At 45.1% G+C, this 18,224-nt stretch overlaps 1 protein-coding gene across 1 annotated transcript in view; it reads right to left on the reverse strand.

Moving 5' to 3' along the window:
• LOC311012482 (cadherin-18-like) overlaps positions 1 to 18,224 on the reverse strand; it is a gene marked incomplete at its 5' end in the record, with an annotated part of 195,881 nt that overhangs the window by 56,059 nt on the left and 121,598 nt on the right. The window contains 2 exons of the mRNA XM_084007943.1: positions 3,405 to 3,541; positions 4,895 to 5,148. Of these exons, the coding sequence (XP_083864069.1) occupies positions 3,405 to 3,541; positions 4,895 to 5,148 (391 nt within the window). The remainder of the gene's footprint in view (positions 1 to 3,404; positions 3,542 to 4,894; positions 5,149 to 18,224) is intronic.

Here is an 18,224-nt window from a genome sequence, read left to right on the forward strand (position 1 = left end):
ACTTGTACCCCCTGATGTTTTCAATAAATGTTTGTATATGCATGCTGTCCAAGATCGTCACCGCATATCAGGTGGTTGCTGGGTGGAGAACTCCATCTAGCACATAGCAGTCACAAGGAAGTATATTCTCCTATAAGCCAGGTGCTTATGGGGAATGGCCACACGGCGGCTGGTGCCAAGGTCCACACATAGCAGTCACAAGGAAGTATATTCTCCTATAAGCCAAGGTGCTTATGGGGAATGGCCACACGGCGGCTGGTGCCAAGGTCCACACATAGCAGTCACAAGGAAGTATATTCTCCTATAAGCCAAGGCGCTTATGGGGAATGGCCACATCGCGGCTGGTGCCAAGGTCCACACATAGCAGTCACAAGGAAGTATATTCTCCTACTAGCCAAGGTGCCTACGGGTAATGGCCACACGGCAGCGGGCGCCGAGGCCTACACATAGAAGTTTTCAATGAGCATCGTCAGGCTCTGATCTGTTACCGTTTTGGGGGGTTAAGATATTTACTCATCACTACCCATTGTCTCTTGTAAGTTTAGCTGGGGAGTGATGAGGCCGGAGCCTAGACGCCAAACTCTAATTATGTGCTGCTGCTACAATAAATATGTTAAACGTGAGTTGTCTGACTGAAATGGAGCGAAGCCTGCGAGCTAGTTCAGGCAGACAACTCGAGCCGCGGCGTCATAATCATGTGACATACCTCATAGTCCAATAATCTTCTCCCACTCACATCCTCCCTATTTGGCGGTCTATTTAATCTATGACGTTTCCCGTGTCCCCCCTTTGGCTGTCATTGCCTCTGCTGCATGCCAGTACTGCTGTCAACTTCGTACAAACCCCTCCCACCTCCCCAGCATCCACCTGTAGGCTCCGGAGGGGGGGTTAAGATATTTACTCATTACTACCCATTGTCTCTTGTAAGTTAAGCTGGGGAGTGATGAGGCCGGAGCCTAGACGCCAAACTCTAATTATGTGCTGCTGCTACAATAAATATGTTAAACGTGAGTTGTCTGACTGAACTGGCCTACAAGGCACTGAATGGTCTGGGTCCAAAATACATATCTGAGCTTCTTGTTGGATCTGAAGCACCCAGACTCCTCAGGTCTTCAGGGACAGGTTTACTCTGCATTCCCAGGGTCAGAACCAAAAAGGCAGCGTTCAGTTTTTATGCTCCACACCTGTGGAACAAGCTCCCTGAACACCTGAGGTGTGCACAGACGATCAGCTTTTTAAAATCAGGCCTAAAAACACTTTTGTTTACTGCAGCTTTCCCATAACCCAACATGCAGGTAATCTTAACTTTCTAATCTTAAAACCTTTATGTGCTTTTTTAAAATCATATTATTGTTTTAATGACTTTGTTTTACTATTCGTGCATTTGTTTTATTGCTTATTTTATCATTTTTAATTATTGGCTATTTCATTTTCCTGTATTGTATGACTACTCTGTTGTCTTTTTATGATGTTATTCTTTCATCTTATTTTTTTCTGTAAAGCACTATGAATTGCTGCTTGTACGAATGGTGCTATATAAATAAATTTGCCTTGCCTTGCCTTGCCTAGAACTAACAATAGACTGCACTCTCTTGAGCACCTTATCTGTACATATGATTGATACTCTTTATATTGTTTGCTTTTTTAAAGTGTATATATTTCTTGTATAGACACTAAATTGTACCACTTGCATGTTTGCTTATTTATTATTTCTCTTTCCCTGCTGCTCTATACATTGCAAATGTCCCTGTTGTAATCAAATCTTGACATTGTATTCAATTATGCAGCACAAACATTTTCCCTGATCTTGAGGAAGACAAAGTTTGTAACAAAACAGATTTTCAAATAAAGACATTGTACCTAAATTATAAGTCTGCATCTTTTTTGCCCTTTCTTTGCCCTCCGGTGACCTGACATCGACATGTAGAAGGAGATTGACTTACAAAAACAGGATGGCTTTTCATTTCTCTCTGACTATTCTCTACTCTCATCATGACGAACATCAGCACTGACATTAGTCTCACACTGACGTACATGAGGAGGGACCTGCTGCAGAATCTTTATGCTAGGTGCCCTCCTGAACTGGAGGTTTGGATCTTTGATGAATCCCCAGAGACTCAGCATGAGAGTCACTGAGCTGTGTGGCCTTTATTAAGGCCCTCCTCAGTCCATTACTCAAACTTCTGTGCAGTAAAGGGTAGAGGGAAGGGTAATTGGCAAGATAAGCATCAGCTTAAGAGAAATGAGAGGAGAGGAGCTGAACAGCGGCGGCAATTGCGGACCGACCGGCGGCACAGAGCCTACTGGTGGCCAGCGGATTTTGGACAGAGCGCAGAGCGGCATTTTTATTATAAAATGGCATTTTTATGGAAAACATGAGGCACTAGTGTTGTAGTCTCACCCCCTCTAACCAAAGCAGGCTCTGATGACGCAAAATGTAGATATTTGCATCATTGGAGGCTCTTTTTCATAATTTAAATATGGAGATCTCCCATCTCTGGGAAAATGACGGAATGAAGCACGACCATTCAAACATACTACCTGGTTTCTAACTATACAAAGTTTAATGCAAATGGGTGAAGTATTCCTTTAAAGAAATACACAGAATTAAGTAGCCTCCTAAAAATATCCTTAAAATGTTATGTTGTCATTTGTTTTTGAGGTCAAGCAAAGACAAATGGAAATGTATTTTGTGAAGCAATTCATCTGCTCTGGCTGAGTACATTTCTACATTTATGTTGTACGTTTTAAGGCTCGGCCTTTACTTTTAATCAAGGAGGCTGATCAAAGATATTTGGAAACAATATACATTTGCATTAAAAAAGAAAAGAATCAAAGTCACCAAACTTTGTTTAAATTCCTTATGTCAACTTTTCTACATCGTTTAAAAGAAAAAGATTCATCATACACACATCATATGTATGAGATGTATCTTTATAACTACTTGTTTTTTGACACACAGCAGAATGTTACCAATGAAAACACAGGGTGTTTTCAGCAGAGGATTATTACATTACATTACATTCAACACACAGCTCAACTTGCTCTTTACCCACCTGAAGCAAAGTCGTCTTCTATGGCGATCATAATCTATAACTCGTAAAATCCTGTGCCGTTCTTGGAACATTGAGTGAGACTACAGTGTGATGACTACAGACAGACAAGTAACATCTTCATTCAAAAAAGGATTATTTTATTCCAACCATGATGGATGGAGGGGTGGATGGAGGGATGGATGGAATGGTGGGATGAAACATGGATTGAATGATGGATGGATTGACTGATTGATGGATGGATTGATGTATGATGGATTGATGTAAGGATGGATGAATAAATAGATGTAATGCTGAAGAAAACAGATAGTGACAGTCTGACGTATCACATGTCAGTTGTTGTGAACTTACCAACCTCTGCAGCAATCACAGTGATGTTATGCCATGCAGTCTCCTCCCGGTCCAGAACCTGAGTAGTCCTGATGGTGCCGCTGTTCACCCCGATAGAGAAATATGAAGGTCTTTCCTCTTTGTTTTCTATAAAGTACCTGTGACACAGAATGACATGAACTTTAAACAGAGAAAGCATTGCCACTGAAATGTATCTCAACATCTTTATTCTACTATAGACCCATTTTCTGTTCGTAAACATGATGAGTATATTTGGAGGAACGTAGGTGGATGAAGAAAAATTCTCTGAACACGCGTTTCTCTCAATTTGTACAGTAAACATAACCAACAGGAGCATATTAGCTGACCCCTATCCCGCAGGCAGTGGGACCGTAGACCCTGCTGCTGACACCATGCCTGCTGTTTTCTGTGGCCAGTCCAACATTAGTATGGAAGTATGGTGGCTCATAAGACAGCTGATAAATGCATAACATTTAACAAGTTATTGCTTCATCAACGCACTTTTGTCCAGCCAGCTCTCCTGAAAATGATGTTCCCACACAACTAATGAATAACATTTTGCAGGTTTTCTGTCCAAAAAGAAGTAAGTTTCCCTGGAAACACCACCAAGACTGTACTTTGGTTTTATGGGAACATCATTTAGTAGCAGACAGGGTTAACTTTGTTAGGATCATTTTCTGTGACCAGTTGGCTCACTGGTTACACCATGCTTTGGTGCCACACTGGTTGCAGAGGATGAACCTGACAGTGAGCCATCTCTTCACATTTCGGGGAGTTTATCCTATCAGCAACACTATTATGACAGCTTTGCTGGTGGTGCAGGTGTTTTGTTATTCTTGCTCAGTTATTTTATTCTTATGCCCCAAAATATGATTCATTTAAAAAATAAAGAGAGTTCTAAAAAAGGGAAAAGCATGATTAAAATCATGAATCATCCCCAAGTTTGAAAAAAAAGGATGAGGATAAGAAAAATGATAATACGATCTCCATCTTAAATTAACTCCCTTTCACATTCTGTTTGGCAAGTGTGCTACTACGTTTTGCTCCCAACTGCTATGACAAATAGATTTGATTTGACTGCAACTTGTGGATATAACCTAGAGAAAAAAAGCAATTTTTCTCAATTGAAATAATCAAAACCGACAGCCATAGCATCAACCTACAGCACTGTGCTTGGGGACATTGTGGGTGAGGATCCATCCATCCATCCTCTACCGCTTGTCCTGTATTTAGGGTCGCGGGGGGGGCTGGAGCCGATCCCAGCTATCATTGGGCGAAGGCAGGGTACACCTGGACAGGTAACCAGTCTATCACAGGGCTAACATGTATATGGTTATGGTTCTTTGGCAAAATTCTATGATGGAATCTTATGAGATAGAGGGTCTACTCTAGCCTGTTAGTCCTCTAAAATGTTATATTACATTAAGGGAGTGCAGAAATTATTTAGAAACAAACAACAGCAGCTTAATATAGAAAATGTTTTCCTTTACCGGACAGCGCTGTTGGTGCTGTCAGGGTCCATGGCAGTCACCGTGCCAACCTGGGTGCCGGCAGGCGAGTTTTCAAATGTGTCCATAATGTAGTAGTCCAAGGAAAAGACTGGAGGCTCGTCCACATCACCCACGATGACTCGCAGCACTGTGGAGTCCTTGAATGGTCCGAGGTGGGAGAAGTGGGAGTCCGGGTGAGTGTTGGAGCCTTCGATGTTGAGTGTGTGAACTTTTCTCTTCTCATAGTTGAGAGGCTGAAGACAAGACAGAGTACATCCACCCTTTTAAGGACACTTTAATCATGACAATGGACTAATGTGTAACACACACCCTCACTGATGACAGATCAGTGAGGGTGTTTAGCAAAAGGATGTTTCCTTTTCCGAACAATTTTTTAATACAATTTTATTATTAATATTTTGCATGTATGAATAATCAGATTTGTTACCAAAATACGACAATGTTTCAAAAAATTTAATTAAGTGCTATACATAAATTTTTCTTTTTACTGCGGCAAAATGGAAGTTAAAATACTCACAACCCCATTACATTCCAACACAGCAACATGGACATTAGTGTTGCGGATTTCTTTAACCTGTCAGTTGGACAACATTTTGCTACAAAACAAAGGTTGGGTTTAGGGGAACGACAAACGGTGTCCAACACCAGTCTGGTGGTTAAAGTCCTGTGTTGTTGGGTGAAACAGACGAGGCTCAGCATAACAACCAGTCCATCTGTATATAAGCTCATATTGTAAAACAGTGAAACAATAACTGCAGCTGGATGTTCAGTAAAACACAGCACAGGAGGATTAAACGCTACGATATTATCACGATGCCTAGGTCACTATGTGATCTTATTGTGATTATAAACATTTTGTGATTTGTATAAAAAAAAAGTGGGGTTACACTTTCAACTACCAGACTGGAGAACCCCAAGAACTGTGATCACATCACTTGAAGTTTTTGGTAGATGGCGCCTGTGTGTGTGGCTGCCCGTCTGTCGCTCTCATTTTTGTTGGTGTTTTTGTTGTCTTTAATCTATTGCACTCAACAGATTAAGTCTCTGCTGGTGTATGATCGCCAAACTCTCCTGGATCTCCGACACATAGTCTGTAATCTATGTCCGTTTGATCATGGTAGACAGAAACCCTCGCCCCTATCGGGATCCCAACTCACCTCTACCTGGCTTCGGACCTACCGTCTCGGCAGAAGCATCACCGGTGCGCGGTAAACGCAGTGGACGGTGTGTGAGGCTGAAAGTCTGCCTGGCACGCTCGCCTACCGCCTACCGGACAGGATGTGGACTTTCCTTTCCATTTGTTGTACCCAAATGCTCCTTGGATCCCATGGAAAGTAGTAGTACCTGTGACCAGCTTGGAATACTGTCCCCGGCGCCCCTGCTCTCCCCGACTCCACCAGCATGGGCTAAATCTCCGGAACCTGAGGACGCTACACTGGGCTCCCCGATCTGCTGAACCATAGGCCCCAGCTCCCACCAGGATTGGCCTCGTAAACGCCAGATCACTGGCAAACAACACTTTTATCCTGAGGGATTTCTTCAGCTCTTGTGACCTGGATTCCCTCTGTGTGACGGAGACTTGGCTCAGTGCTGGTGAATTCAGCTCTCTTCTTGAACTGGTACCTTTTAACTCCCCACGGTCATCGGGCCGTGGAGGAGGAACGGCGACTGTTTAGCTTTTTTAACCCTTCATCTGCCGGTCAGTTCTCTGCTGCTTTTGACCAGTTCTGTGTTCCCCCGGACTCAACTTCTATTGATATTGAGGAGCTCAGTTCCTGGTTCCACTCCTCCTGTCAAACCATCCTAGACTCTGTGGCTCCATTAAAAAGCAAGTGTCATGATCACATCATGGCAGCCCTACCCTTTTCCCGTGTGTGTTCCTTGTCTGTTTTCCTCCTGTGTCTGTCCTGTGTGTGTGTGTGTGTGTGTGTGTGTGTGTGTGTGTGTGTGTGTGTGTGTGTGTGAGAGAGTGTGTCTGCATGTGGGCGTGATCTTCCTTCCACAGGCAGCAGCCAGGTGAATCCACTCTTCAATCAACTCCCTTTAAAACCTCTGGATTCCCTCCTGCTTGCTGCCAGATTGTTTCGTCAGTCTCCGTGGTTGTTCTCATCCTGGCTCTCCAATACATTTTTCATGACTAGCTTGTGTAGCTAATGCCTCTGTGCCTCTCCTGCTCTGCCCCAGATTGCCGTGCCGACGCTGTAGCTTGTTGTTCGCAATTGCTTCACCTGCCTGTGGATTCTGCCTACACGGTGTCTCATCTCCTGTATTTCCCTGCCGAGAGAGTACGCACGAGAGGAAGGCCCTCACCACGCCTTGCTGCACCACGACACCTTCGCCCTCGTCACTGGTGAACCTACAAGACACGTCGGGACCCTGGGACCTCGCACCACCCCTCACCTCTCACACTATTTCCACTTTGCTGTTAATTAAAAGACTTCCTATTCACTATCATCCGCGGTTTGAGTTGTGCTTTTGGGTTCGAATCAAATTCACCAAGCAATTCACCAAGCAGCCGTAAACTAAGCCTGAGCCCTTGTTAAATAACAAAACTCATGTAGCTAGAGAGGAGTGCCGCAGAGCCTAACGCAAATGGAAGGAGGACAAGTTGCAGGTTAGGGCTGGGAGATAAACCAATTTTATCGATTAACTCACGAGTTGTGTAGCTCACGTTGACTTGTTTGAATGAAAATCGGTTTTCTCTTCAACATCCGTCTCAGCTCCCTTAGTTCGGAATGGGCTCAGCCCTCCCCCCGCACAGAGCGCGCATTTACCAAAGCGAGTGATACACAAACATGGCAGCGAACCGGGAAGAATTTGTTCCTAAGAAAGGCACGGTGTCATCCGTTATTTGGAATTGGTTCACATTCGCGAGGTCAAATCTAGACCAGACAACACCCCGCTTTGAGAGGGCCTTCCTCTCGTGCGATCATGACACTTGGTTTTTAATGGAGCCACAGAGTCTAGGATGGTTTGACAGGAGGAGTGGAACCAGGAACTGGTGGCCGAGTTCCTGACTGGCAAAGACATCGAGGTGAACTTCAACAACGTCGAGGTATGTCACCTCTTACCCCGAAGGAGAGAGTCTGCAACTCGAGCTGTTATGCTGAAATTCACCAACAGAAAATTCAAGACTGCACTGCTGAGGCAGGGCAGGAAGCTCAAAGGCTCGGACGTCTACATCAACGAGAACCTCACCAAAAAGAACGCAGACATCGCCAGAAGAGCTCGTCAACTAAGGAAGGATGGCAAGATACAACACACCTGGACGGGAAAAACTGCAGAATCTACATCAAAACAAAGGGAGCATCAGCAGAAGAGGTCAAAGTAATCCAGATCAGGAGTAAGGATGAGCTGGAGAAATAGGATAACTACGGTTCTTACACGGACTGAAAGACTGGATTAATGAAGACAAAGGCACAGAGTTTTTTCCTGGATGTATATAACTATTCATTGACAGTAACACCAAGTATGAGACAGTACAAAATATGTCTAAAGCTGTGGATCACTTCTTGGATTGTGTGACAATTGAAATCTGTGTAACGAAAGGGGAAAATAGTATGTTATAAGCTGTGTTTACAGAGCACCTAACTCAAAAATAGATGACTTCAATGAATGTGTGGGTGAAATATTATATACTACAACAACATACTCTGTACAGACAGTTCATTAAATCAAGGACGGCCCAGTCAGAAGTGAGATACAAACGGTATAGAAACAAGTTAAACACTATCCTAAATGAACGCTAGAAAGAATATTACAGCAATTTACTAGCAGAAAACATGAAGTATACAAAAAATTATGGGATATTCTAAACAACGTGACTAATAATAAAAGTAAAAAACCAAACTACCCTCCCTACTTCAAGTTTAACAACACGCAGGAGGACAACCCGGTGGTCATAACAAATAGATAAGGATGGAGACAGAAATCCCAGCTCAATGTTTCTCACACCAGTGAAGGACACAGAGATTAGACACCTGGGGCCCGTTTCACAAAGCAGGTTCAACAAACTCTTAACCTAACCCTGAACTCTGAGTTGACCAACTCTGAGATGGGCAACTCTGAGTTCAGTCTCAGTTTCAGAACAGCGGTTTTGAATTAGTTCAGTCAACTCTGAGTATGTAAACTCTGAGTTACGCGCGTGCCTGCCGACTCTATAAAGCCATCATCAATGGAGCTCCGATACTACGATTCACCATGGCAACCGGGAGAGCGTCATTAGATATTACTAATGTGTTATGTAGAAATAAAGTGTTTATGTAGAAAACAAGCTCATCCTGAGAAAGCGGAGCAACGTAACTGCAGCAAAGTAGCGATAGTTAGCGTGGCAGACAATTACCGCCCGATCTAATGTGTATAACTGAATGAAACAGTCTATTGATCTAAAGGTAATAACTCTTTATTTTCAGACCTGCACAGCGACACTGTGGTTTAACGGTTAGCAACACCGCCCACGGCGCAGGCGACAGTGGTTCAACTCCCGTAGTTCACAAAGTAGCGCAATGTATAAATTATCATTTTCATTGGGTGTAATCCCCCCAGGCACAGAAAGAAAGTGGCGTCAGTTGAAAATTAAGCATAAGAATATTGCGCAAATACGTTGACTAAGGCATATGATTTTAATCATATTTCACATATTAAACAGTAAATATAAGCAGATATTTCAACACAGAAATGTACTTAAACATTTCATAAATCTCCCGTTCGCAAAAACACTACCTCCACAAAGAATCTGGTTGCGGATTATGTCCGCGATATGAAATGTTGAAAATGTCGGAGAATATTGTTTGGATCATATCTAATGTGATTGGAAGGAAAGGTAATCAAAATCCTCTCCCGACGCAAAGCTGCTAGAATCACTTTTATTTCCATATCGATTAGCTTGACGATGAAAGTCAAGCTGACATTTTTTTCAGAGTTGGTTCAGATTCCGGAAAAAGGCGGAGACATGTAGGGAGAAACTCAGGGTTTGTTGAAGCAAACCTGCTAGCGAGCAGGTTAGGTTCACGGAGTATGTTACCATGGTAACTGACTCAAATTTATGCTGAACTGGCTTTGTGAAACCGAAAAACCAGAGTTTCCCTCATCTCAGGGTTAACTAACTCAAGGTTTTCACTAAACCTGCTTTGTGAAACAGACCCCTGGTCTACAAATGCGTAGCCAAAACTTCTACTGATGTTGATGCGCCACTATACTCTGACTTGGACATGAGGCGATTGGACCCCCTTCAGACTTTGTTACATGATGAGACTGCTGCTCACTCGTGATGAACTAATACGGACACGTGTGCAGACACACACGTAATCTGTATGCACTGGACTTCAGCTCTCTGTACCACCTACTGCTGTAACATGTTATGTCAAATATCACAAGTAAAAGAAAATGTTATGTCAAATGGAAAATGCAATGATAAGAAAAGATTATGATGACGATTTTATCCTGTGGGTAATGGGGGCGGGACTAGATAAGCCTTGGCTTCCCCCGCTTTCCCTTTCGGCCATGTGTATTTTACTATGTGAACAAAGATGTGTGATGATGATTTAACGGACATGCCCGAAATAAATAAATAAATACATAAATAAATAAATATGAAAAGAATTTGCCCTGCTGGAAAGCCATAACTGATGCGATCGCTATGTATATAGCAAAGGATATGGTCCCAATTTATAAAAGAAAGCCAGGAAAAGCCAGGCTTCATAAATATGCTAAAAGTTTTGGACCCCAGATATGTGTTACCAAGCCGAACTTTTTTCTCCGACGTTGCCTTGCCCCAACTATATAATAGCACGAGACAACAGATCGCAAAGGAGTTGGAAGAGGTGTCCTTTTATTCTGCCACCACAGATTTATGGTCAAGTAGGACGATGGAACCATACATGAGTCTTACTGTGCACTTTATCAACAACGATTGGTACCAACACAGAAGGCGTGGGAGGAGGGGCTAGGGGGGGTGTATTGCAAATGTGCATGTGTGTAAAGTGTCCATGGATGCGTGTGTGGATCATGAGCCTGAGGAGTTGTCTTGCCCTGCCCCAGACAGTGCCTCAGATTGTCAGGATGTTATTGCAATAACACAGCAAGTTGCCATGGAGATGACCTTGGTCGGGCACCAGACAGAGTCGGAATGCAGATTAGATTGTAGACGTTTGGGTTAAGGTGAGTAGTCGCATTTCAGTAGACACGACTCACTCTCTTTGCCCAATTTTGGTCCTCAAGTCGATCAAGTTTCGGTCAATCACCGCAGTCTGAGTACTGTCAGCTCTCTCCAAGATGTTTACCATATTACGGTTCATAACCACAGTCAGAGTGATAGACTGGCGTCCTGTCCAGGGTGAACCCTGCCTTCGCCGAATGTCAGCTGGGATCGGCTCCAGCCCCCCCCGTGACCCTGAATACAGGAGAAGTGGTAGACAATGGATGCATGGATACTATTCGAATTTCATTCCATATTTTTGTCAATATTCAAATTATATTAGAATATTTAATGCTCAAATTCAGCCTATTATTAATATTTACTACACTACACAGGCTTATACTGTACGTTGCCAATGCCATCATCAGCAATGTGGTTGTTTTACTTCCTGTCCACTAGAGGGCGTTCCAAAAACATTACCAATAAATATGTTGAATTACCAACAGCTGACAGCTTTCTACATAAGTAATAATTAATAAAGTAAAACAACCACATTGCCATTCTCCTGGGGACGCTGTGTCCCCGTTGCCATGGCTACGCCCTCCTCGTCTCACCGCCAGCTTTCACGTTCTCACATATGTCCTGCTGTTGGTCTCGTTCCAGATGAATCAGTTGATGGAGATGCGGATCGATCTAGCAAGCAGTAAGCAGCATGAATGCATCTTTGTCATGATGTCATCGCTTCTAGAGGTCCGTCTTTGTTTTCATTTCACAGAGTGCTGCCGTCGGTTATCTCCGTGATGTGCTACTGTTGGGTGTTTCTGATTGTGAGATTGTGATTCAGAAAACTTTATCAAAACTTTTGTCAAAATCATCCGTTTATGCGGGTAGGCCAAGGCGAGGAGGGTGAGATTTGCTAACGTTAAAAAACATGTTTCTAAAAAAATAAAATAAATAAATACTAGTAATGTATCCAATTTACCATCCCTATACAGCAAGGATTTTTATGATTATTGGAAATTGTCTGAGAGGGTTGAATTGGGCAACCAGGGTACATCATTTGTAAGCAGTGTTTGGAATAACGCCGTTATTTTTTCAGTAACGGGGTAATCTAACTAATTACTGTTTCCGTCGTTACAACGCCGTTATCGTTACTGAACGTTAAATGCGGTGCGCTACTATGAATTGAATTTGTCGGTTAAAAAAAAAGAAGTCAGGATCGTGTTCTGCTTGCACGCCGCTCGTGCCTGGTCTCGGCAGCCTGTGGTCCGTGGAGAAACGTGCAAACTTGCCGCGAGCTGGAGCCGGAGTTGGGGCTGCTGCTGGTGTGAGTGGCGCGCGAGGGGCACGCGGGCCCCGGTGTCCCGCCGTTCTGGTGTTGGACGGGAATCCAGTGCAGCTGTGGAGCGTGGATGGTGAAGACGGTGGTGATGATGATGATGATGAACGGCCCGGCGGCTCGTGGAGGCACCGGGGTCTCGCCGTCATTATGTCTACTGCTGTGCGCTCTGACCCTGTTTTGTGATATATGACAGACACAGCGTCTCCCACATTTTGTCTGGAGCAAGGAAGGAAGCTGCTTTGTCTGTTGTTGGTAAGTCAGAAACTAATTGTAGATTTGGGTTCAGGCATTGTGTGAGTAAAGCTAGTGCAACATTAGTCGTGTGCTGATAGCTTGTTGTTGAAATCGTCGTGAAACTGCATATGTTAAGTGAGTAATCAACTAAGTTTGAGCCATCTCAGGTGTAGTGAATAGACTTGATTAGAGGGAGGGGTCACACACAGTGCTTAAAGGGCTGCCAGTAGACCTCCTTCAAACCACATTTTGTCTGGAGCAAGGAAGGAAGCTGCTTTGTCTGTTGTTGGTAAGTCAGAAACTAAGTTGTAGATTTGGGTTCAGGCATTGTGTGAGTAAAGCTAGTGCAACATTAGTCGTGTGCTGATAGCTTGTTGTTGAAATCGTCGTGAAACTGCATATGTTAAGTGAGTAATCAACTAAGTTTGAGCCATCTCAGGTGTAGTGAATAGACTTGATTAGAGGGAGGGGTCACACACAGTACTTACGGTAAACTGAGCACTTAAAAGGCTGTCACTACAGCGTCAGCTGCAGCGTCTGGCCATCTGAACGAAGACAGCTGAACAAAGACAAGGGAGTCTATCTGTGGGAGTCAAGACAGCTGAACAAAGACAAGGGAGTCTATCTGTGGGAGTCAAGACAGCTGAACAAAGACAAGGGAGTCTATCTGTGGGAGGCAAGACAGCTGAACAAAGACAAGGGAGTCTATCTGTGGGAGTCAAGACAGCTGAACAAAGACAAGGGAGTCTATCTGTGGGAGTCAAGACAGCTGAACAAAGACAAGGGAGTCTATCTGTGGGAGTCAAGACAGCTGAACAAAGACAAGGGAGTCTATCTGTGGGAGTCAAGACAGCTGAACAAAGACAAGGGAGTCTATCTGTGGGAGGCAAGACAGCTGAACAAAGACAAGGGAGTCTATCTGTGGGAGTCAAGACAGCTGAACAAAGACAAGGGAGTCTATCTGTGGGAGTCAAGACAGCTGAACAAAGACAAGGGAGTCTATCTGTGGGAGTCCATCGAGGAAGTCCACCGAGGTAGGCATAACATCTTACCCCCCCTCGCAGCCATGTGTCTTATCCCAGTCAGGACATCACACTGGAGAAGATTTCACCGAAGACCCTTCACTCGAGGCTGTAACCCATCCAATCTCTGCTACCCACCATTCTCCACCGGTAAGGACCTTGAAGTACTAGGGGGGCTATGGAACTGCCAGTCTGCAGTCAAGAAGGCGGACACCATCTCAGCCTATGCCTCCCTGCAGTCTCTCCACTTCCTGGCCCTCACAGAGACCTGGATCACCCCGGAAAACACTGCGACTCCAGCTGCCCTTTCAACTGCCTACTCGTTTTCACACTCCCCAAGACGAACAGGGCGAGGAGGAGGAACTGGGCTCCTCATCTCACCCAGATGGTCCTACCAGGTCCTTCCTCTAGACCACCTACCCCGATCTACACTTGAATTCCACGCCGTCTCTGTCACCCTTCCTTTCAAACTCAACATCATAGTGATCTATCGCCCACCCGGTCCTCTCGGTGACTTTTTGGATGAAATGGATGCCCTCCTGAGCTGCTCCCCTGATGATGGCACGCCACTCGTCGTCCTCGGTGACTTCAACATCCACTCGAAAGCTGCACTCATCTGAATTCATCGACTTCTTTTCCGCATTTGACCTTACGCTCTCCCCCTCTCCACCAACTCACCGCGCCGGAAACCAACTTGACCTTGTCTTCACAAGATCTTGTGGCATCTCGGCACTCTCTGTTACCCCGCTCACCGTGTCCGACCACCACTTTGTGACTTTCTCCCTCCCCATGGAGCCCACCACATCCCTCCCCTCTACGCCTCGAATGGTCACCAGCCGCCGCAACCTGAAATCCCTCACTCCCTCCGCTCTCTCCTCAACTGTTATCTCCTCGCTACCATCCTCAGAACAGTTCTCCCTAATACCTACTGAGGAAGCCTCCTCCATCCTGATGTCCTCACTCTCCTCTTCTTTGGACACTCTCTGTCCCCCTATCTCACGACCTGCGCGATCATCTCCCCCCCCCTCCCTGGCTGTCTGAACCTCTGCGAACCAACAGATCATTGTTGCGAGCGTCAGAGAGAAAATGGAAGAAATCGGGCCAGCACGAGGACCTTGCTCACTACCACCGCCTCCTCTCTGACTTCACCTCAACTGTTTCGGCAGCTAAATCTGCCTTCTACCTGGCAAAGATCAACTCTTCTGCCTCCAACCCCAGGAAACTCTTCTCCGTGTTCTCCTCCCTCCTCACCCCTCCTACCCCTCCGCCCCCTTCCTTCCTTACTGCCGATGACTTTGCTACTTACTTTACCAAGAAAGTAAATGACATCAGCTCCTCATTTACGCCTATTCCCTCCCAGAAGACATCTCCCCCAACCCTCAACTCGGATGGTCTTACCAGCTTTACCCCCCTCACCTCTGAAGATGTTCACGCACTTGTTACATCTAACCGTGCCACCACCTGCTCCCTCGACCCGATCCCCTCCTCTCTTCTCCAAGACATCTCACACGACATCTTGCCATTCCTCACCACCCTGATCAACTCCTCCCTCACCTCAGGTGTCATTCCAGCGGATTTTAAGACAGCTACCGTGAAACCTCTCCTTAAAAAACCCACCCTAGACGCTACTGACATCCAAAGCTACAGACCTGTATCTCTTCTTTCATTCCTCTCTAAAACCTTGGAACGTGCCGCCTACAACCAACTGTCATCCTATCTCTCGCTGAACAACCTCCTAGACCCTAATCAATCAGGATTCAGGACTGCTCACTCCACTGAGACGGCCCTCCTCACAGTGACCGAGTCCCTGCGAGACGCCAGAGCCTCGTCCCACTCCTCCGTTCTCGTTCTCCTCGACCTATCTGCTGCGTTCGACACAGTCAATCACCAAATCCTCCTCTCCACTCTGGCTGAACTTGGCATAACTGACTCTGCTCTCGCCTGGTTTACATCATACCTGACAAATCGCACCTTTCAGGTCACATGGCATGGCTCTATGTCCAAACCCTGTTCTCTGGACACGGGTGTCCCTCAAGGCTCAGTATTAGGACCGCTTCTGTTCTCACTATACACCAGATCATTAGGTTCTGTTATCACATCGCATGGATTCTCCTACCATTGCTACGCAGATGACACCCAGCTGTTCCTCTCTTTTCCCCCGTCCTCTGACACCCACATTGCAACTCGCATCTCGGACTGTCTGGCTGACATCTCTGTCTGGACAACTGCACATCACCTCAAGCTTAACCTGAATAAAACCGAACTCCTCTTCATCCCAGGGAAAGACTGCCCTCGCATGGACCTGTCGGTCACTGTCGAGGGCATCACAGTATTGCCGTCATCAACTGCGAGGTGTAATCCTCGATGACCAACTATCCTGCACCCCCAACATCACTGCTGTGGCCCGATCCTGCAGATTTGCCCTCTACAACATCCGCAGGATTCGGACCCTCCTCACAAAGGACGCAACGCAACTCTTGGTCCAAGCACTGGTCATCTCCCGCCTTGACTACTGCAACTCTCTCCTGGCCGGACTCCCGGCCTCTGCGATTAAACCATTGCAGCGTATCCAGAACGCTGCAGCACGTCTTATCTTCAATCTACCCAAATTCTCCCATGTGACCCCCCTCCTCCGTGACCTCCACTGGCTCCCTGTTGCAGCACGCATCCAATTTAAGACGATGACACTGGCCTTCAGGGCCATCAATGGAACGGCACCCATCTACCTTCAAACACTGGTCAAACCTCATGCCCCGAAGCGAGCACTTCGCTCCTCTACTTCAGCTGGCCGGCTGGTACCACCATCGCTGAAATCAAACAAATGTCGCTCAGCAAAGTCCAGACTCTTCTCTGTTCTGGCGCCTCAGTGGTGGAACGAACTCCCGACTAATGTCAGGACAGCTGAGTCATTTGCCATTTTCCGAAAAAGGCTTAAGACTCACCTGTTCAGACTTCACCTCGACTAGCATGACCCCCCCCCCCCCAAAAAAAACAAAAAAAAAAACACCCTTACCTATAGCACTCTGATCGTAGCACTGTTGCTCTTGAACTACTAGTTTACTCAGATGAGGACCTAACACTTGTTCTACTTTTAGCTCTTACTTTATCGGCAATGATTCGTTGTGGTTTCCTTGTTTCCTTCTTGTGGCAAATGTAATTATTGTAAGTCGCTTTGGACAAAAGCGTCTGCTAAATGACCTAAATGTAATGTAATGTAAATGTTTAATTTCTCCTCAAGTTTTAATTATTCCCGCATGCGAGGTGCGGAGAATGCAATCTCAATTATTATACACAAGACTACAGGCTACGCGACTATAGGAGTAGACTACAAGACTACAGTTTGCCATCTCATTACAAGATCTTTTTTGTGTGAAATGAACAACTTATCCCTAACACTGATTTTTTCATAAATTATACTTAATAGCCCAAATAAAAACATTTCACGTCGGTGCTTCTTTTACGCATTCCGAAGGTGCCCGTTTTATCTTGGATGGGCTTGGATTCGGACATTACTACATTTCAGGATTTTCAATGGTAACAGATAAGGTCATGATAATAATCATCTTGCTTTATTATTATTAGCACTACCATCTCCTCAAACTAAACAAGCAGCGTCTCGGAGCTGTCATTTTCCTAAATGAGCCGCGGGACTTGATGTTTCGCGCTGTAGGGGATTTAAAAAAGTGACGTGAGTGGAAGGGCGGCGCCGGGGCAGAGTGTGGGTGAGTGAGTCGGAGACAGAACGGGAGAGAGATAAGCAGCAAGCGCGAATCAAATTTTAATAGCGCATTTTAATCTGATCAGTTAACCGGTTTCAACCGGTTAATGAGGCTCAGTGGCCGGTCAAAAATATTTTTAGTTTTGGCCATCCCTAATTCGAAGAAGCAGCAGAGATGGCGAGTCCGGAGCAATCCGATGAAAAGTTGGCATTTTCAAGGTGGAGATGTCTGTTCTACTCATTTCAACTGACTTGTGAAAACTGCTCAGAAAAATCCTAGTTACTAGGAAAAAAACTAGTTACTTTTATTATAAAGTAATTCAGTTACTAACTCAGTTACTTTTTGGAACAAGTAGTGAGTAACTATAACTAATTACTTTTTTAAAGTAACGTTCCCAACACTGTTTGTAAGCTATATGTACTTCAAGATCAGAGAGGCTAAATATCTGCTGTGGATGAGGAAAGTACACAAAAGTACATCTGAGACTACCGTGCTACCCAGGGGATCCAGTTAGATCGAGACAAATACGCATCAACAGCTTTTGGGGTAAGTTTGCGCAGGAAACAAACCTAAGCCTCATCAAGAAACCTTTTTTACCCAGTACCATAGTTACTTTTTATTCTTAAACGATCAGGGGTCCGTTTCACAAAGCAGGTTTAGTGATAACCTTGAGTTAGTTAACCCTGAGATGAGGGAAACTCTGGTTTTTCGGTTTCACAAAGCCAGTTCAGCATAAATCTGAGTCAGTTACCCGGGTAACATACTCCGTGAACCTAACCTGCTCGCTAGCAGGTTTGCTTCAACAAACCCTGAGTTTCTCCCTACATGTCTCCGTCTTTTTCCGGAATCTGAACCA

This window comes from Eutrigla gurnardus (genome assembly GCF_963514095.1).
Source record: "Eutrigla gurnardus genome assembly, chromosome: 4".
NCBI classification, from domain to species: domain Eukaryota; kingdom Metazoa; phylum Chordata; class Actinopteri; order Perciformes; family Triglidae; genus Eutrigla; species Eutrigla gurnardus.